Consider the following 20,253-nt stretch of genomic DNA (forward strand, 5'->3'; position numbering starts at 1 on the left):
AAGTGATTGGGCTCCAGCTCACCTAGGAAGAAACAGAGGCTGGAGACATGAGACTGTGTTGCTATTTCCTGCCATCAACCCTTGGGCCCTATTGAGGCCCTACCACAAGCCTGGCCCTGCAGCCCAGTGACTAGGAGAAATTAGACACGAAATAATAATAACAGCAATGATCTTTTTTTTTTTTTGAGACAGAGTCTTGCTTTTTCGCCCAGGCCGGACTGCAGTGGCGCGATCTCGGCTCAATGCACGCTCCACCTCCCAGGTTCACGCCATTCTCCTGCCTCAGCCTCCCAAGTAGCTAGGACTACAGGCACCTGACACTACGCCTGGCTAATTTTTCATATTTTTAGTAGAGATGGGGTTTCACCGTGTTAGCCAAGATGGTCTCGATCTCCTGACCTCGTGATCCGCCTGTCTCGGCCTCCCAAAGTGTTGGGGTTACAGGCATGAGCCACCGCGCCTGGCCAACAGTGATGATCTTTGAGCACCTATATTGCCAGGCTCCACGGTAAGAGCTTTCTTCATTTTTTGTTTTGTTTTGTTTCAAGACAGAGTCTTGCTCTGTCACCCAGGCTGGAGTGCAGTGGTGTGATCACGGCTCACTGCAGCCTTCACTTCCCGGGTTCAAGCCATTCTCCTGCCACAGCCTCCCAAGTAGCTGGGATTACAGGCACGCATCACTACGTCTGGCTAATTTTTGTATTTTTAGTAGAGACAGGGTTTTTCACCATGTTGGCCAGGTTGGTCTCAAACTCCTGGCCTCATATGATCCGCCCACCTCGGCCTCCCAAAGTTCTGGGATTACAGGCGTGAGCCACTGCGCCTTTCTTTGTAGTTGTTCAAGTAATATACTGAAATATGTACTGTGCCTCCCACTTTATGGAGGAGGAAACTGAGGCCAGCAAATGAGGCTGTCATGGGAGGTGGAGACAGGATTTGAACCTGCCTCAGTGCAGGAGGCTCAAGAGCCTTTGTCTTCTCTCAGGGCACAGTGTGGGAGGGTGAGAAGGAGGGAGGCCCACAGAGGCATGACCTCTGATTGCCACTGTCACCTGGGCCCTGCTCTCCGAAGTCTCTGCCAAGCGGGGAGGTGGCTGGGGGAGGGCCCTGCTCTGTGCAGCCTCCCCTCCCCCGGCCCGCAGAGTTGAGCACAGAGGGACAGAGGCACGGAACCCCCAGAAATGTCCCTCCTCAGAAACAGGCTCCAGGCCCTGCCTGCCCTGTGCCTCTGCGTGCTGGTCCTGGCCTGCATTGGGGGTGAGAAGAAGTGGGTGGAGGGATGTGGGGCCCACACCTGGTGGGTGTGAGTGTGGCTGTGTGTCCTGTGGCTCTGCAGCCACGTGAGACATGAGTACGGAGTGTGTGCGTTTCATGGCGTGCGTATGCATGTGCGTGCTGGGGAGTGTGTGTGTCGGTGGCTGAGAGTGAAGTGTGAATGTCACATTGGTACAAACTGGGATCATCTATGTGTGTGCACGTGCATGCGTGGAAGTGGGAGTATGCAGTCGTGATAAAAAGTGCATGTCTGTGTGCATATGTGTATTTGTGTGCACCTCTCTGTGGGGTATGTGTGTGCAAAATATTTGAGTGTGTGGACACGTGTGAGGGGGTCTGTGTGTGCTGGTGTGTATGTCTGTGTTTTGCATATGCATTTTTTTTTTTTTTTTTGAGACGGAGTCTCACTCTGTCACCCAGGCTGGAGTGCAGTGGTAGCAGTGGTGCGATCTTGGCTCACTGCATCATCCGCCTACCCGGTTCAAGGGATTCTCCTGCGTCAGTCTTCAGAGTATTTGGGACTACAGACACATGCCACCATGCCTGGCTAATTTTTTTTTTTTGAGATGGAGTCTCACTCTGTTACCCAGGCTGGAGTGCAGTGGCGTGATCTCGGCTCACTGCAAGCTCTGCCTCCCGGGTTCACGCCATTCTCCTGCCTCAGCCTCCGGAGTAGCTGGGACTACAGGAGCCCACCACCACGCCCAGCTAATTTTTTGTATTTTTACTAGAGACGGGGTTTCGCCGTGTTAGCCAGGATGGTCTCCATCTCCTGACCTCGTGATCCGCCTGCCTCGGCCTTCCAAAGTGCTAGGATTACAGGCGTGAGCCACTGCGCCTGGCCAATGCCTGGCTAATTTTTTATATTTTTGGTAGAGACAGGGTTTTGCCATGTTGCCCAGGCTGGTCTTGAACTCCTGACCTCAGGTGATCCGCCCGCCTTGGCCTCCCAAAGTGCTGGGATTACAGCATGAGCCACCACGCCCGGCCATGTACTTTATTTTAAAATGGGATCATATTCTAGATCAGCATTATCCAGTAGAAATTTAAATTTTTAATACAGGGCCAGGCACGGTGGCTCATGCCTGTAATCCCAGCACTTTCAGAGGCCGAGGCGGGCGGATCGCAAGGTCAGGAGATTTGAGATCATCCTGGCTAACAGATGGGTAAAAACCCATCTCTACTAAAAATACAAAAAATTAGCCATGCATGGTGGCAGGCGCCTGTAGTCCCAGCTACTCGGGAGGCTGAGGCCGGAGAATCACTTGAACCCGGGAGGCAGAGGTTGCAGTGAGCCGAGATCGCGCCACTGCATTCCAACCTGGGTGACAGAGCGAGACTCCGTCTGAAAAAAAAAAAAAAATGTAACACGTATGTAGACAATGTGCAAGGCACTATTCCATGTGCATCCTATGTAGTAACTCTTAATTCTCACGATAACCCTGAGGTAGATATTATTAACCCATTCTACAAAAGGAGAAACAGTCCTGGGGAGACAGGATAAGTCACCGGCCAAGGCACACAGCCAGCTACATGTGGCCCCCGCGTGATGGCTGGTCTCTGTAGGCGAGGCTTTGTCCAGATGCGTGGGTAGAAGGTCTGGCCCTGAAAGAGGAACTGACAGCAAGGCTAAGACAATGTCTGCCCCTGGGGGCAGAAAGTCACCTCCTGCTCTCCCTCCACTGTCCACAGAGGTAGCTCAGACAGGGTGGGGGTCACAGGAGAACGAAGGGGGAAGGGGGTAGTTCCTGGGCAGCAAAATCAGGTGGTGAAGGGAGGCATCAGAGGATGGCAATTAGAGAGGCCATTAGAGGGGAACCACAGGCAGACAGGGTGACAGGAGGGACTACTGACACAAGGTGAAGAGATGGCCCAGCCGGACGGGGTGGCTCACATCTGTAATCCCAGCATTTTGGGAGCCCAAGGTGGGTGGATCACTTGAGGTCAGGAGTTCAAGGCCCCAACATGGCAAAACCCCATCTCTACTAAAAATACAAAAATTAGCCAGGCATGATGGCAGATGCCTGTAATCCCTGCTACTCGGGAGGCTGAGGCAGGAAAATTGCTTGAATCCAGGAGGTGGAGGTTGCAACGAGATGAGATCATGACACTGCACTCCACCCTGGGCAACAGAGCAAGAGACTGACTCTGTCTCATAAAAAAAAAAGAAAACAAAAAAAGAGATGGCTGATGGTTAAAGAGGGGTTAGCGGTCAGGGGACACATAAGGGTAAAGGCAGGAGGCGAGAGGACTGGCAGGGGGCTGCCCCTGGGCCACCAGGAGCAACACAGGATGAGCATGGAGGGAAAGGGAGAAGGGGATTCTAGGGTCCCAGCCCACCCAAGTTGCCCTCTGGTTCCACCTAGCATGCCAGCCAGAGGGCCAGGAAGGAACCCCGAGCCCCCCGCCAAAGCTAAAGATGAGTCGCTGGAGACTGGTGAGGGGCAGGATGAAGGAGCTGCTGGACACAGTGGTGAACAGGACCAGAGATGGGTGGCAATGGTTCTGGTGAGGGTGTGCTGGGCTGGGTGGTGGGAGGGGACTCCTGGGTCTGAGGGAGGAAGGGCTGGGGCCTGGACCCCTGGGTCTCAGGGAGGAGGAAAGGGTGGGAGTGGGGCTGTGACCCCTAGGTCTGGGAGGAGTGGAGGGTTAGAGCTGAGAGCAGGAACTCCTAGGTCACAGAGAGGAGCGGATAAATGGGGCAGAGAACACCTGGGGAGAGCTGGGGCCTCCACTGTGATGTCCTCTCTCCTGTAGGAGCCCGAGCACCTTCCGGGGCTTCATGCAGACCTACTATGACGACCACCTGAGGGACCTGGGTCCGCGCACCAAGGCCTGGCTCCTCGAATCCAAAGACAGCCTCTTGAAGAAGACCCACAGCCTGTGCCCCAGGCTTGTCTGTGGGGACAAGGACCAGGGTTAAAATGTTCATAAAAGCCAGGTGTGGTTGTGGCGGGTGCCTGTAGTCCCAGCTACTCAGGAGGCTGAGGTAGGAGGATGGCTTGAGCCCAGGAGTTCGAGACCAGCCTGGGCAACACAGCGAGATCTCTTGGGGGTAAAACAAAAAGAAAAAAAAAGTTCATACTTCTCCAATAAATAAAGTCTCACCTGTGTCCCTGTCTGGATCCTTCCCCAGTGTGGCCAGAAAAAAACCCACCCCACTGCCTCCCAGGAATCAATGAGTAGAAGAGGTGACACCTGATGGGGAAGGAAGAGTAGGGAGGTCGGGAAGGGTATCAAGGAATAACACCCTATTGTGGGCTTGCGGAGAATGGGGGACTTCAAGGTGTGTCAGTTTCAGGAGGGTGAGGGCAGGAGCGCGGGTGGAGTCAGCAGGTCCCCATGATGGCCCTCACTGAGAGCTTCGCCCTTGTCTCCTACAAGCTCTGACTCCATTCCCAGTGGGCACCCAGCACCTCCAACCCCTCCACAGCCCCCAACCCAGCCTCTGTCGGAGGCGAATTCTCAGAGTGAGGGTTCCCTGTCACTTGAGAGAAGGTTCCCTGTGACGTGACCTTGGGGGACGTCATTGCCCTTTCTGTCCCCACCCACCCCCTCGGCAGTTCTGTTGGCCAGGACTTTGGCCTAGACAAAGGATGGGGGTTGTGGCTGTGGAGCGGAAGTGGGTCTCAACCGCTATAAAGCCTCTCTGTGCCCGTCCGGAGCTGGTGAGGACAGCCTGCCAGAGTCTGGTAAGAAAGGGACTCAGGGTGCGGGGACAGGGGGCGTCAGCAGGGAGAGGGCAAAGATCGATTAAGCAGGAATTTTAAGAGGCACAATGTTAGAAGCCCGTGTTGGAACCATGACTCAAACTCCTGGGCTCAAGCAATCCTCCTGCCTCAGCCTCCCCAGTAGCTGGGACTACAGGTGTACCACCACACTCCACAAATCACAGAATTTAGAACTGTAGACTATTTGAGCTTCTGCTTAGAGTTGGGGTGGCTGAGGTGGGGAGGATCTCTTGAGCCCAGGAGTTTGAGGATGCAGTGAGCTGTGATCTTGCCACCGTGTTCCAGCCTGGGTGACAGAGAAACCCCATTTCTAAAAAAAGAGAAAGAAAAAGGGCTAGGTACAATGGCTCATGCCTGTAATCCCAGCACTCTGGGAGGCCGAGGCGGGTGGATCACTTGAGGTCAGGAGTTCGACACCAGCCTTACCAGCATGGTGAAACCCCATCTATACTAAAAATACAAAAATTAGCTGGGTGTGGTAGCATATGCCTGTAATCCCAGCTATTCCAGAGGCTGAGACAGGAGAATTGCTTGAACCCAGGAAGTGGAGGTTGCAGTGAGCCCAGATCGTGCCACTGTACTCTAGCCTGGGTGACAGAGCAAGACTCAGTCTTGGGGGAAAAAAAGAATGAAAGAATTTAAAAAACTAAAAAAGAACTGTAGGCTGGGCGTGGTGGCTTACACTTGTAATCCAAACGCTTTGGGAGGCCAAGGCGGATGGATCACTTGATGTCAGGAGTTGGAGACCAGCCTGGCCAACATGGTGAAACCCCGTCTCTACTAAAAATACAAAAATTAGACACGCATGGTGGCGCATGCTTGTATTTCCAGTTACTCAGGAGGCTGAGGCAGGAGAATCGCTCGAACCCGGAAGACAGAGGTTGCGGTGAGCCAAAATTGCGCCATCGCACTCCAGCCTGGGCAAGAGAACAAGACCTTTTCTCGGAAAAAAAAAAAAAAAAAAGAATTGTAGACCATTTGCTTGTGCCGTTCTTTCTCCGGGGATCAGATCTCACCCTCTTTCTGCCATACTTCCTCATCTCCTACGTGTGGATGATGATATTGTGCCCTGTGCATGTTCTTCGTCACCAAAAGTGCCTCTCTCATAGAGCAGGTGAGAACTCAGTGAGGAGATGCAGGGACATGAGGTCTGACTTAGGGCAGAGCCCTAAGGTAACACATTTGATCTACTGTGGGTCCTTAATGGTGTCTGCAGAGCACCTCCCTGCACTGACTCAGCCTTAGCAAAGGGCAGAGGCTTTGCTGTGTTCCCTGCTGGGCCCAGAACTGTTTAGGTGCTCAAGAAAGCCTTCTAGGCTGGGCTCAGTGGCTCACACCTGTACTCCCAGCACCCTGGGGAGGCCGAGATGGGAGGATCGCTTGAGCCCAGGAGTTCCAGACCAGCCTGGGCAACAAAGCAAGTCTCCCATCTCTACAAAAGAATAAAAATTAGCAGCTGGGCATGGTGGCTCACGCATGTAATTCCAGCACCTTGGGAGGCCAAGGCAGGCAAATCACTTGAGGTTAGGAGTTCAAGACCAGCCTGGCCAACATGGTGAAACCCCATCTCTACTAAAAATACAAAAATCAGGTGGGGCACAGTGGCTCAAGCCTGTAATCCTAGCACTTTGGGAGGCCAAGGTGGGCGGATCACGAGGTCAGAAGTTCAAGACCAGCCTGGCCAGCATGGTGAAACCCCATCTCTACTAAAAATACAAAATATTAGCCGGGCATGGTGGCAGGTGCTTGTGATTCCAGCTCCTTGGGAGGCTGAGGCAGAAGAATTGCTAGAACCCTGGAGGCAGAGGTTGCAGTGAGCCGAGAACCCGCCACTGCACTCCAGCCTGGGTGACAGAGCGAGACTCCATCTCAAAAAATACAAAAACAAAAATCAGCCGGGTGGTGGCGGGTGCCTGTAATCCCAGCTACTGGGGAGGCTGAGGCAGGAGAATTGCTTGAACCTGGGAGGTGGGGGTTGCAGTGAGCCGAGATTGCACCACTGCACTCCAGCCTGGGCAACAGAGTGAGATTCCATCTCAAAAAAGAAAAAAATAATAATTAAAATGTTAAAATCAGGAGTAGAATCACAGAATGTTGGAAAGTGAGGCCCAAGAAGGGGGCTGTGTCCAAGTCCATGCATGGGAAACTTGACTGGGACACCGAGCACACACACAGCAGGATCTCAGTCCCCCCCACCAGAGTGGGGCGTGACCACAGGAACAGCCGCCTCCAGTCAGCCTGCCACATGACACCCCCTCAATGTTCCAGGTCTCTGGACACTATGGGCACACGACTCCTCCCAGCTCTGTTTCTTGTCCTCCTGGTATTGGGATTTGGTGAGTGTGGGCTTCCGGGGAGGGAAGCCTTGGGGAGGGGAATGAGCTCCAGGCATCTTCCCAGCCCAGGCCCTTCTTACCTCTGCCTCTGCCCTCTCCTCTTCTTCCTTCCTCCTTTCCCCCTGCTGCAGCCCCACGGGCTCTCCTGACACACTCTCCCCCTGCAGAGGTCCAGGGGACCCAACAGCCCCAGCAAGATGAGACGCCTAGCCTGACCTTCCTCACCCAGGTGAAGGAATCTCTCTCCAGTTACTGGGAGTCAGCAAAGACAGCTGCCCAGAACCTGTACGAGAAGACATACCTGCCCGCTGTAGATGAGAAACTCAGGTAGCACCTGCCCCTGGAGAAATGGGGTCTGGCCCATACCACCGACTGCATCCAGGACCCAGTTCAGGCCCCAGCCCCTCCTCCCTCAGACCCAGGAGTCCAGGCCTCAGCCCCTCCTCCCTCAGACCCAGGAGTCCAGGCCCCCAGCCCCTCTTCCTCCCTCAGACCCAGGAGTCCAGGCCTCAGCCCCTCCTCCCTCAGACCCAGGAGTCCAGGCCCCCAGCCCCTCCTCCCTCAGACCCAGGAGTCCAGCCCCAGACCCTCCTCCCTGAGACCCAGGAGTCCAGGCCCCCAGCCCCTCCTCCCTCTAACCATCTGTGCTTTCTCCCCAGGGACTTGTACAGCAAAAGCACAGCAGCCATGAGCACTTACACAGGCATTTTTACTGACCAAGTTCTTTCTGTGCTGAAGGGAGAGGAGTAACAGCCAGACCCCCCATCAGTGGACAAGGGGAGAGTCCCCCACTCCCCTGATCCCCCAGGTTCAGACTGAGCTCCCCCTTCCCAGTAGCTCTTGCATCCTCCTCCCAACTCTAGCCTGAACTCTTTTCAATAAAAAATACAATTCAAGTTGCTTCTCATGGATGGCACTGCTTTTCTGAGGACTCAAGGGCCAAGATGGAGGGGCTGACTCAGTCCAGCCGACATTTAATGAGCACCTACTTTATGTATGGAGCCCTAACCCATGGGTCCATGGGAATAAAGCAGTGAATAGTAACAATAAATAATCGTAACAGCAATTAGAGACTAATCTTTATTGAAGTCCGGCTTTCTGTCTTTTATTTTTTTGAGACAGGGTTTCACTCTGTCACCCAGGCTGGACAGCAGTGGTGCAATCTCAGCTCACTGCACCCTCCGCCTCCCAGGTTCCAGCGATTCTGTGTGCCTCAGCCTCTGGAGTAGCTGGGATTATGGGCGTGTGCCACTGTGCACGGCTAATGTTTGTATTTTTAGTAGGGTTTTGCCAGTTGGCTAGGCTGGTCTCAAACTTCTGACCTCAAGTGACCCACCCGCCTCAGCCTCCCAAAGTACTGGGGTGACAGGCATGAGCCACCGCGCCAGGCCAAAATCCAGCTTTCTCATTTGTAAAATGACAAATCATAGACACAGCTAGTCCACAGTGGCCTCTGACAGTCTCCAGTTGTTAACGGTGAATGGTGTCCAGGTTTTTGGCGTCCTGAACAAAGAACTGGACAAAACGCACAAACAAAGCAAGGAAGGAATGAAGGGATTTATTGAAAACGAACATACACTAAACAATGTGGGAGCGGGCCCAAGCATATGGGTTCAAAAGCCCTGTTACAGAATTTTTGGGAGTTTAAATTCCCCCTAGAGGATTCCCCTTCCACTGGTTACTTCCGGTACACCCTATGTAAATGGAGAGGATGAAGAAAAGTTACAAAGTCATTTATGGCCTACCGGAGAGGATGTTTCCTGTTATAGCTGAAGTGAATTGGCCTTATGTTCCCTGCCTCCCTATTTTCCTGCCTTACAGTTGCTGGACTGACACATTTTTTATTCTATTTATTTTGTTTTGAGATAAGGTCTTGCTCTGTTGCCCAGGCTGAAATGCAGTGGTGAGATCTTGGCTTACTGTAGCCTTGACCTTTTGGGCTCAAGAGATCCTCCCATCTCAGCCTCCCAAGTAGTTGGGACTAGGGATGCCCACTGCCACACCTGGCTAATTTTTTGTATTTTTAGTAGAGACGGGGTTTCGTCAAGTTGCCTAGGCTAGTCTCCAATTCCTGGGCTCAAGCGATCTGCCCACCTTGCCCTTCCAAAGTGTTGGGATTACAGGTGTGAACCACCGCACCAGGCCTGGGCTGACACTTTAAACGTGCCATTCCAATCAGTGTATAATGGTCCCGTGGCAGAGGGAGAATGGTGCCCAAGTCAGTACTTCTTGGCTGGGACCCAAGAAGATAAACCTCTAGGGCCAGCGTGGTGGCTCACGCCTGTAATCCCAGCACTTTGGTTGGCTGAGGTGGGCAGATCATCTGAGGTCAGGAGTTCAAGACCAGCCTGGCCAACATGGTGAAACCCTGTCTCTAATAAAAACACAAAAATTAGCTAGGGGTGGCCCGCGCCTGTAATCCCAGTTACCTGGAGGCTGAGGCAGGAGAATTGCTTGTACCCTGGAGGCGGAGATAGCGCCACTGCACTCCAGCCTGGGCAGCAGAGTGAGACTCCGTCTCTAAAAAAAAAAAAGAAAAACTTATTAAAAAAAAATTGCAAGCAAAAAGCACAGAAGGCAGAAGGTGCAAATAAGCAGAGGCTCCATGGTCTGAAGGAGGCCAGTGCTGGGACCATGAATGAAGGGGGCTGGGGGCCAAGATTCCTGTATCCTGAGGGAGTCCAGGGTGGTACTGCTCCCCAAGTCCCATGGGTGGGGCTATTGGTCTCTGGGGATCCACTGCTTGTATTTCTCCTAATCTGCTTGGCATTAACCTCCTGCCAGGCTTTCAACACCCTTGGAGCAGTTTTCCCAGGTCCTGAGGCTGGGCAGCTGAGTCCAGTAAAAAACAGGGGCCCCGGAGAGGGACTGTGGGCAATGCCCCCGAGTCCCCGGGGCCTGGGAAGAACAGAGGCTGCCAAGCGCAGGGGGTGGTGGGGAGGGGAAGACCCTGGAGTAACAATCCCTGCTCTGTCCACTTGGTTCCCACGGACTCGAGCCAAACCAAAGCACTGCCCGGACCAGTTCGGCTTCCAACCAATCCTGGTGCTGGCCTCAGACTCCTCCTTTCTTTCTCAGAACCCCATTCCCCTCAGGGCCCCCAGAGTCCAGGCCCCTAGATTCTTCTTCCCCTAGAACTCAGGAGTCTGGGACCCCCCAATCCCTTCTCAGGACCTAGAAGGTTGGATCCCCAGCCCCCTTTCTCCCTTAGAACCTGAAATCACAGCCCTTGATCAGTATTTTGCGCCCCCTAGTGGAGAGAAGAGTGGGTCTGTCCTGTGACTTACATACAGCAGGAATGGCAGAATTTTTTACTTATTATGATTTTTAATTTCTTTAGGGACAGGGTCTCACTCTGTCACCCAGGCTGGAGTCCAGTAGTGTGATCACAGCTAATTGCAACCTCGAACGAACTCCCGGGCTCCGGCATCCCTCCCACCTCAGCCTCGGAGTAGCTGGACCACAGGTGGATGCCACCACACCACCTAATTTTGTTAATTTTTAGTAGAGCTAGGATCTTGCTATGTCACCAAGGCTGGTCTTAAACTCCTAGGCTCAAGCGATCCTTCTGCCTCAGCCTCCCAGAGTGCTAGGATTACAGGCATGAGCCACGAAGCCTGGACGGAATGGCAGAATTTATTTGGTCACTCCACAGAGCGTAGGAAGGCTCTGCAGGGAACCTGCCTCCACAGGAGCCCTGTCCAAGGTCACACTTCTCATGAGATGCTTAGACCTCATCATGCTCCAACACATTGGCCCTTGCAGTGTATGAGACTTGGAGAGCAGATTGCAGCAGTTTGTATTTATAGCTGAGAGCGCAGTTGGGGTTGCAGTGAGGCTGGAGAAAGTTTCAAAGCCCCTCACTTGCCTGGGCTTTCCATGGTCCTCTACCTAAATATGTACAAGTCATTTTGTACTTTTTTTTTTTCAAGACAGAGTTTCCCTTTTGTTGCCCAGGCTGGAGTGCGATGGCATGATCTCGGCTCACCACAACCTCCGCTTCCCAGGTTCAAGCGATTCTCCTGCCTTGGCTTCCCAAGTAGCTGGGATTACAGGCATGTACCACCATGCCCAGCTAATTTTGTACTTTTAGTAGAGATGGGGTTTCTCCATTTTGGTCAGGCTGGTCTCGAACTCCCGACCTCAGGTGATCCGCCAGCCTCTGCCTCCCAAAGTGCTGGGATTACAGTGTGAGCCACCACACCCAGCCAATTTTGTACTTTTTAAAAGAGGCCAGGCCAGGCGCAGTGGCTCATGCCTGTACTCCCAGCACTTTGGGAGACAGAGGCAGGCGGATCACGAGGTCAGGAGATCAAGACCATCCTGGCTAACAGGGTGAAACCCCGTCTCTACTAAAAATACAAAAAATTAGCTGGGCGTGGTGGTGGGCGCCTGTAGTCCCAGCTACTCCGGAGGCTGAGACAGGGGAATGGTGTGAACCCAGGAGGCGGAGCTTGTATTGAGCTGAGATCATGCCACTGCACTTCAGCCTGGGTGACAGAGCAAGACTCCGTCTCAAAAAAAAAAAAAGAGGCCCACAAAACACATAAGCTTCAGACCCCACAAAGTCTCTCCTCAATCCCTGTCTTAGTCTATTCACTTCATCCCTGGACTTAAAAGACTGGGCCTACACATTCAAAGAATCGTTATTAACACCATTATTGTCTGTAACAGTGAGGATGAGGCACTGAGTTTTCTTTTTCTTTTCTTTCTTCTTTTTTGGAGGCGGAGTCTTGCTCTGTTGCCCAGGCCGGAATTCAGTGGCATGATCTTGGCTCACTGCAACCTCTGCCTCCCGGGTTCAAGCAATTCTCCTGCCTCAGCCTCCCGAGTAGCTGGAGTTACAGACGTCCGCCACCATGCCCGGCTAATTTTTGTATTTTTAGTAGAGACGGGGTTTCACAATGTTGGCCAGGCTGGTCTCGAACTCCCGACCTCAGGTGATCCGCCTGCCTCGGCCTCCCAAAGTGCTGGGATTACAGGCGCGAGCCACCGCGCCTGGCTGAGGAGCGAAGTTTTCTAAGGTTCCTTCTTGTCCTGTGTTAGCCCTCAGAGAGGTAAGTCACTCACCTTCTGCACCTAGAGAGCCTCATCCCCAGGGCAATCATCCCCAGGGCAGTGCTGGAGATACAGCAGTGACCACAACAGTCCCAGGTCAGCCTGCCCAGTTGGGGAGACACACCCATCCACAAAGTGAGCAGGGATGGGGTGGAGGAGCTGAGGGGGCAAGGGAGGATAGGAAAAGGGCTCAGAGAGAGTTTCCTAGAGCGAGAGCTACTGTTACAGAGCTGAGACCTAGAGGAAAGTGGAGGAAACCGATAATAAAATGATAATTATATATTCAGAATATCCCAATGCAAAGCTTACTCTTTTTCCAGGTAATATATAAGGTTCATAATCACAGCACTCCAAATATTGACCACTTAAGCATGAGGCCCAGGGCCTGATGTTTTCCATTCGCCATCTAACTACGTCTTCCCAATAACACAGCGGGACAAAACGGGAAGACGAAGAACGAGTACGATTATATCCCTGGTTTATAAAAGGGGAGAAACTGAGGCTCAAACATAGATGTCACTTGTCACCAGCCAGGCCAACACGGTGAAACTCCGTCTCTACTTACAAAAAAAAAAAAAAAAAAAAATGGGAGGCTGACGCAGGAGAATTGCTTGAATCCGGGAGGCAGAGGTTGCAGTGAGCCGAGATCGCGCCACTGCACTCCAGCCTGGGTGACAGAGCGAGACTCCGTCTCAAAAAAAAAAAAAAAAAAAAAATTAGCCAGGAGTGGTGGCGTGCTCCTGTAATCCCAGCTACTCGGGAGGCCGAGGATGCAGTGAGCCGAGGTTGCAGTGAGCCGAGATCGCGCCATTGCACTCCAGCCTGGGGGAGAGTGAGGCTCCGTCTAAAAAAGAAAAAAAGAGAGAGAGAGAGAGACGCCACTTGTCCAGGATATCTTATCCAGTCAGTAGCACCACAAGGGTTAGAATCCTGGCCAGACATCCACCCAATTTCACGGGTGAACAGTTAACAGCCTCTGAGAGTCTTGTCCTCTCTGGGCCTCCGTAACACCCTCTCCAAACTAAGGGTCTCTCAGCACATGGCCGGGTTTAGAGCTGTACGAAGACACACAGCTAATGAAAAATTGTGGAATTCTCAGAGCCCGTGAAGCCTAGTCCACGGATGCGAGGTTTGGACCACTGAGGGAACGCGCATGCGTGCTAGGCAGAGCAGTCCGAAGGCTTGGGGGTGTATCATAGGGTCTCATCGGAGGTTTGTTGGCCGTAAGACCCCTGGAATTGGAACTCTAAAAACACAGAAAGGATATGAGCTCAGGAGACTTGAACGAAAGAGTTGTCTTAGGAAGAGAGGTCAGAAGACAAGGGTGCTTGGCAAAAGGCTAGTTCTTCGAATCAGAATACGGTGGCCAGAAAGCTTCCTCTGACGAAAGAGGGGCGCGGTTCGAAGCCGTACAGTGGCCGGTAAAGCTCAAGAAACATGGAACGAAAAGGACGCGAAGAATCGGCAGCGAGAAGCGGACAGGATGTCCCGAAAGGCTCATATAACCGAAAAGGCGGGTTAATGTGAAGGGACGGAAGGGACAGAACTTGCGGGAGGCACATGCTGGCCGAGAAAGTCCTGGAGTTCGGAGCATACAGCGTTTTCATTAGGTGGAAACAAACGGGCTGGGAGAAAGACGAGTACGGTGGCCAGGTTGGTCCTTCCATAGCCGGAAGTGGCCTTCCTGAGAGGCGTGGCTGCGGCACTCTTGCCGGATAGGGTGGCCCGGCGGGGCTAGGAAAGCGTGAAATCTCGCGCGATTGCGCTGCGAAGTCGGGGACGGGGCGGGGCTGGCGGCGGGGGCGGGGACCCGGAGCGGGAAGATGGCGGCGGCGCAGGAGGCGGACGGGGCCCGCAGCGCCGTGGTGGCGGCCGGGGGAGGCAGCTCCGGTCAGGTACGGAGGCCGAGAGGGGACTGAGGGGGTTCTTCCCCAGCCGGGGGGCCTCCCACGGGGCGTGTCCTACCTCTTGTCGCGGAATCCCGTGCATTGGGGGCTCCTTGCCCAGAGGGACCTTGAATACCCGGCCCAGGCAGGGCCGGACCGCCCGGGAGGCCGGACGGTGCCGCGAACAGGGCCCTGTTGCGGGTCGGTTCCCCTGCACGCTCGAGCCGGGCGGCCACCAGGCTCATCGCTCGATCCGGGGAGACAGTGGCTCGGAGGGGCGCAGGCTTGTACCTTGGCGCGCTGGGTTCTCAACTCCGCGATTCTAGGCTCTGAGGCCGTTCCTAGAGTGGTCTGGCGTTCAGGTCTCGTTGTAGTGCTTGAGGTGTGCGCAGTGATTAATTGGGAGTTTTCTAGCTGTGGGGAAGTCAGGATTAGCAGGGCACGGCCGACAGACCCATTTTACAGACGGGAATTCAAGGAACAGTGAGACTAAGGCGCTTCCAGAAGGTCATCCTGGTTAGGTTTGTAACTTTATGTAGAAGTTACAAGACATTGCTGACACAGGGACTGGTATGGATGTGGTTTTAATGTAAAATAGTTCTATGGGTTAATTAGTCCTGGTGCGGATGACTTCTGCCCCACTGCTGTCTTAACACACTGCAGAGCATACCATTTCAGGCAGCTACCGTTCAGGCATTTGGGGAATAGATGGAGACATGAAGGTGCTGTCGACCCACCCACTGGGATGTCACTGACATGTGGGAGGCAGCTCAGAGGAAAGGAGTGCGGGTTGAGAGGGGAGAATGAAACTGACTCTCTGTGTGACCTTGGGCAAGTTCCTTTCCCTCTTTAGGCCTTTATCTCTCCCGTGTTAAATGCAGAGGTTGGACAGGAGGGCCAGCCATATCCCTGCTGTCAGGGGACGAAGAGAGGAGACTGACATGTAAACAGTTATAATCCTGAATGATTAGGTTGGTGACAAAAGTCTGTGTCAGGGACTGGGGGAGCCCAGAGAAAGAGCAAGTGGTATCACTTGGGGAGGACACATGGATGAAATTTGTGTGATAGAGCCCACTGTATCTGCTCTGAATCTTTTCAGCATTCTCAACCAGGGCCTGGCTTCAGGGACAGCTCAGGAAATGTTTGTTGAGTTAGTGCTGGAATGAAGGCTCAGTTCCTGTCTTCAAGGGTTTCCCAGTCTTGCTGAAAGGAGGTCGTTTCCCCTCTGGGTTTCTGTTGATTATTGGGTTGATGGTGGCTTGAGAGACCAGGGCCCAGGTTGTTCTCATTGCCCTGAGCTTTCAGATGGCACTCTGATCTTCTCTTGTACCAACTCTGCTTAAAAACAATCAAGAGTTACCCCTTTGCCTTTAGGACAAAGTACAAATTCTTTAATAAATCACAGTCTTGCACGATCCGACACTTTTCTTCAGACTAGACTAGGATTTCTCGAGCTCGGCACTATCAACATTTTGAATTGGATAATGCTTTGTTTGGGGGGCTGCCCTGTGCATTTTAGGATGTTTAGCAGCATCCGTGGCCTCTACGCAGTAGATGTCAGTAGGATCCACGCCCCTCCCCAGTTGTGACAACCATATATGTCTCCAGACATTGCCAAATGTTCCGAGAGCAGGGGGGCAAAGTCATCCCTGCGTGAGAACAACTGCGCTAAAGGGGATCCGCTGCTCTGAACCTATTTTATTTCTAAACCTCTTTTATTGCCTCTCAGTCTCTTTCCTCATAGTCTATGCACAGGTCTCTCCCCTCTTTAGCTAGTTGATGTGTATTAGTCCTACAGATTTCAGATGTCCCTTCCTGCAGAAAGCCCTCTTTGACTGTCTGGGCTCCCCTGTCCCAGCCCTGCCCTACTGGGTTTCACTGGGGACTGGGAACCCCAGGAGGGCAGAGCCAGGACTGCCTTGATCACCACTGCTTCCTTAGCACCACTCAGCTCAGCGCCAGGCACAGAGGAGGTGCTCAGTGTTTGTGGAATGAGCGGATCTTGAAACAGAGGCTGGGCTGAGGTGGAATTCCCTGATGCCATGGTGGATCCAGGTAATCAGTGAAGACATGCCGCAAAACCTAGCTTCCTCCTGCTCTTGCCTAGCCCTGGTGGTCTCAGCTGCTTCTTGGACCCTTTAGCAGATGTTGCTGGGGATTGTGTGTGTGCGTGGACGTGCAGATCCGAGAGCAGGAACTGTGTCTTAGTCACTGATGTGTCCACAGCCACTGCCACCCTTCTCCCATGCCCAGGGCCTAGTGCACAGCAGGCACACCCTCGGCGCAGTCTGCTGCTTTAGCTAGCCTGCTCCTGTAGCCAGGAACTCGGACACAGAGCCCACAGCTTTGCCATTCATTCCTTCAGCGAATGCGAATTGAGTCTACTCCATGCTAGGCCTTTGCTGATGCTGGAGACACAGCTGTGAATAAAATAGGTGCTGCCCTCTTGAAGGCCCTTACACTTATGTTCTAGTTGGAGCTGAATTTATAGGGGAAGCACAGACAGGGACACACAGTGAACAAGATAAATAAGAAAAACAGCAATTCAGATGGCTCTGCATGCCATGGACAGAAATAAAGCTGGGATGGGGATAGGAAGTGAGGGGTGGGTAGAAGAGTTGCAATTAAATAGGGTAGTCTAGAAGGCCTCTCTGAGGAGGTGACGCTTGAACAAAGATCTGAAGGAAGTGAGAGAGGGAGTCCCAAAGATACACGAGGGAAAAGCTTTTCAGGCAAAGGAGCAGCCAGTGCGAAGGCCCTAAAGTGGGAGGTGCCTGGTGTGATGAAGGAAGGGCGAGGAGGCTGGAGCGGGTGAGGGGAGAGGGGTGGCTGGGGACAGATGCAGATTATGCCAAGCTTTGGAGGCCATGGGGAGGACTTGGCCTTTACTCTGAGGGAAATAGGAGCTGAAAAGAGTGACTCTTTTTTTTTTTTTTTTCTGTTTTCTGAGACGGAGTCTCGCTTTCTCACCACAATCTCGGCTCATTGCAGCCTCCGTCTCCTGGGTTCAGGCAATTCTGCTACCTCACCCTCTCAAGTAGCTGGGATTACAAGCACCTGCCACCACACCCAGCTAATTTTTGTATTTTTAGTAGAGACAGGGTTTCACCAGGTTGGCCAGGCTGGTCTTGAACTCCTGACCTCAGGTGATCTGCCCACCTCGGCCTCCCAAAGTGCTGGGATTTCAGGCGTGAGCCACGACGCCCAGCCTTGTGGTATAATTTAGATGGTATAACGTTCACCTGTTCTTAGGATAGAGTTCATTGGCTCCTGGTCCATTTATGCAGTTGTGTGGTGCAGCCATCACCACAGTCTGGTCTGAGAAAGCTTCTGTCCCCTCAAAAAGTTCCCTTTTACAGTCTCTGCTGCTCCCAGTCCTAGGCAGCCACAGAGGTGCTATCTCTGTAATTTTCTAAAAATTTCTTAAACAAGGATCTAAACAACATCCAGTCTTTTGTGTCCAGCTTCTTTCATTGGGCATAATGGGTTTGAGGTTCATGTTGTTACATAGATCTGCAGTTGTTCATTTTTATTTTATTTTTTACAACCTAGGATCAGGGAAATTTGGCCTTTGGGGAAATCCTAAAGTACATGCTCACAGTTGTTCCTTTTCACTGCTGAGTGGTAGTCTGCAGACGTGACACAGTTTATTCTTTCAGTCCTTGAAGGATATTTGGGTTGTTTTTAGTTTTTGTCTGTTGCCAATAATGCTGCTATGAACATTCACGTACAGGCTTTTCTGTGGCTGTATTTTGTTTCTTTTTTTTTTTTTCTAAGTAAGAGAGACAGGGTCTCCCTGTGTTGTTCAGGCTGGTCTCGAACTCCTGGGCTCAATGGATCCTCCTGCCTTGGCCTCCCAAAGTGCTAGGATTATAGGCATGAGCCACCACACCCGGCCACTGTTTGTTTTTGAGACAGAGTCATGCTCTGTTGCCTAGGCTGGAGTGCAGTGGTGTGATCCTGGTTCACTGTAGCCTCATTCTCCAAGGCTCAATTGATCCTCCCGTCTCAGCCTCCTGAGTAGCTGGGACCACAGGCATGCACTACCACACCTGGCTAATTTTTGTATTTTTTATAGAGATGAGGTCTTGCTGTGTGGCCCAGGCTGGTCTTGAACTCCTGGGCTCAAGCAGTCTTCCTGCCTTGGCCTCCTGAAGTTCTGGGATTATAGGCGTGAGCCACTGCGCCTGGTCTGGCTTCATGTTTTCTGCCTCCTGGGTAGCCATTCAGGATGCGTTTGCTGGATTGTGTAGTAGGTGCACATATGACTTGTTCAATAACTGCCATATTTTCCGAAGTAGCTGTACTTTTACTTTCCCCCCTAGCAGTGTACGAGGGTTCCTGTTTTTCCACATCCCCGCCAGCACTTGTGATTGTCTTTCTGCTGATAGCCATCCTAATAGGTGTGAAGTGACATCTCACTGTGGTTTTAACTTGCCTTTCCGTGGGAAGGTTCCCAGCCAGATTGCCCATCACTAACGGGTAAGCGAAGAGACCTGAGAGTCAGTCAGATGCAGCTTCAAATCCTGACCTGGCATCAAGTGTCCTTTCCTGACCCCGAATCAGCTCAGACCCATTGAAACCCATACTTGGACCCCTAAATTTCCCAATAGCTAGGCTGGCCTTGAGGAGGGGGCCTTGTGCCTGTCTGATTTCCCTTCCCCAGCCGACCCCCGCCCCATAGAGCTCCTCATCAGAATGTGGCTTCCTCTGTCTCAGCCCAAGGGTCTCACCCAGACGACCCAGACGTCAAAGGGAGCTCCTCAGGGAGGCCTCTCTGACCACCCACTCCAAAGTGGATCCCTGTTCCCAACTCAGTTGCTGTCACTTGCCCCTGCTTGTTTTCCATGTACCATTTTTAATTATCCTGTTTACCATTCTAATGTGTTTCCTTCTAGATCCCCAGCTCTGGGTAAGCAGGGCCCAAATTTCTGTCTAAAATGTTCCAGTATTTTCACAACCTGGTCCACAGGTCAGAGAGGTGAAGTGATGTGCCCAAGGTGTCACAGCCAAGAACGGTGGGGCCAGGACTATAGCTGAGGTCTGTTTGACCCCGGAGCCCCTCCAATGGTGTCCTGTGCTTTGGGAGATTACAGGAAAGAGCTCTTGCTGGTGAAGGGGACAGGAGGTGACAAGTGACACATTTAACACATGTAGCCCCTCTAACCATGCTCCTGGGACATTTGCTATCTGGTGGGTAAGGTGAATGGAGAAAACATTGCAGAGGAGTGGACTAGGGGCTGTGGAGGAGAGGGCCAGACACTGGAGCCTCAGAGGGAAGTGGGTTTGGGTGACCTGAGCGTCCAGGGTGAGTCCTTCAGGCAGCAGTGGCTACACAGGTGTTTATCACACCCTTGCTCTGTGCCACTGGTGCTCTTGAGCTAACCGTGACCGTGATAGCCCTGGTCCTGCCTCTTGAAGGCTGATGGCTGAGGGGACAGCTGGGAGGAGGGGTGAATGAGAACAGGACTGGGGAGCTAGCAGGGTGCATGAAGGGTGAGCAGAACATCCCCTTCCAAACCTGGCATTCAGAGCGTCTCTGATTGTGACCTTCTGTGTCTGAGTGAAGAGTCCTCCTCTGGGAAGCCGTGCCTGGCTCCCTTGCCTGCCCCCCTTCCCTTCTGTCATTCTGCTTCTGCGGTCCTTCCTGAGTGACCAGAGAAGGGGCTTCACCTCTCTGAGCCTCCCTTTGCTCAGCAGCCGGATGGAGCTGGTCGTAGTTTTGGCCTCAGGATTAGTGTGCTGTGTGCCGTCACAGACATGTCTTGTGGCCGTGGCTTATGGTAGCGGCTGATAGTCTGGTTGTGTTTTTCTGTGTCTGTCCCACCTGCTGGACCAGAGGCCCTTGGAGGGCAGGGTTGGGCACAGAGGGGGCCTCAGGAATGGTTTGCCCAGGGAAGGCTCTTTCAGCTAAGCCCCAGCCTTGAAGAATCTGGCACCTGCCATAAGACTCCTTCTGTTGTTGTC

General features: G+C 52.8%; 3 protein-coding genes across 5 annotated transcripts in view; all 3 read left to right on the forward strand.

The window, feature by feature from the left end:
• Positions 1–1,139: 1,139 nt before the first annotated feature.
• APOC4 (apolipoprotein C4) lies at positions 1,140–4,388 on the forward strand. The gene is made up of 3 exons (XM_004060941.5): positions 1,140–1,257; positions 3,642–3,783; positions 4,033–4,388. The coding sequence occupies exons 1-3, from the start codon at positions 1,182–1,184 to the stop codon at positions 4,196–4,198; spliced, it is 384 nt and encodes a 127-aa protein (XP_004060989.4). The 5' UTR covers positions 1,140–1,181; the 3' UTR covers positions 4,199–4,388.
• A 497-nt stretch (positions 4,389–4,885) lies between these two features.
• On the forward strand, positions 4,886–8,238 carry APOC2 (apolipoprotein C2). Of its 2 annotated transcripts, none has more exons than XM_019015082.4 (4): positions 4,886–4,967; positions 7,275–7,342; positions 7,510–7,669; positions 8,002–8,238. In XM_019015082.4, the coding sequence occupies exons 2-4, from the start codon at positions 7,288–7,290 to the stop codon at positions 8,090–8,092; spliced, it is 306 nt and encodes a 101-aa protein (XP_018870627.1). In that variant the 5' UTR covers positions 4,886–4,967; positions 7,275–7,287; the 3' UTR covers positions 8,093–8,238. The 2 variants fall into 2 exon arrangements, with proteins under 2 accessions (XP_018870627.1, XP_018870628.1); XM_019015083.4 differs by lacking the exon at positions 4,886–4,967 and adding an exon at positions 6,078–6,120.
• Positions 8,239–13,409: 5,171 nt separating this feature from the next.
• Positions 13,410–20,253, forward strand: part of CLPTM1 (CLPTM1 regulator of GABA type A receptor forward trafficking) — a 35,715-nt gene continuing 28,871 nt past the window's right edge. The window contains exon 1 of one of the 2 annotated variants that reach the window (XM_055369710.2): positions 13,410–13,913. In XM_055369710.2, the coding sequence (XP_055225685.1) occupies positions 13,884–13,913 (30 nt within the window). In that variant the 5' untranslated portion in view covers positions 13,410–13,883. Of the gene's footprint in view, positions 13,914–14,180; positions 14,296–20,253 lie in introns of those variants that run through there. The other variant, XM_004060938.5, reaches the window with a different exon arrangement.

This window comes from Gorilla gorilla, chromosome 20 (genome assembly GCF_029281585.2).
Source record: "Gorilla gorilla gorilla isolate KB3781 chromosome 20, NHGRI_mGorGor1-v2.1_pri, whole genome shotgun sequence".
Lineage (NCBI taxonomy): Eukaryota > Metazoa > Chordata > Mammalia > Primates > Hominidae > Gorilla > Gorilla gorilla.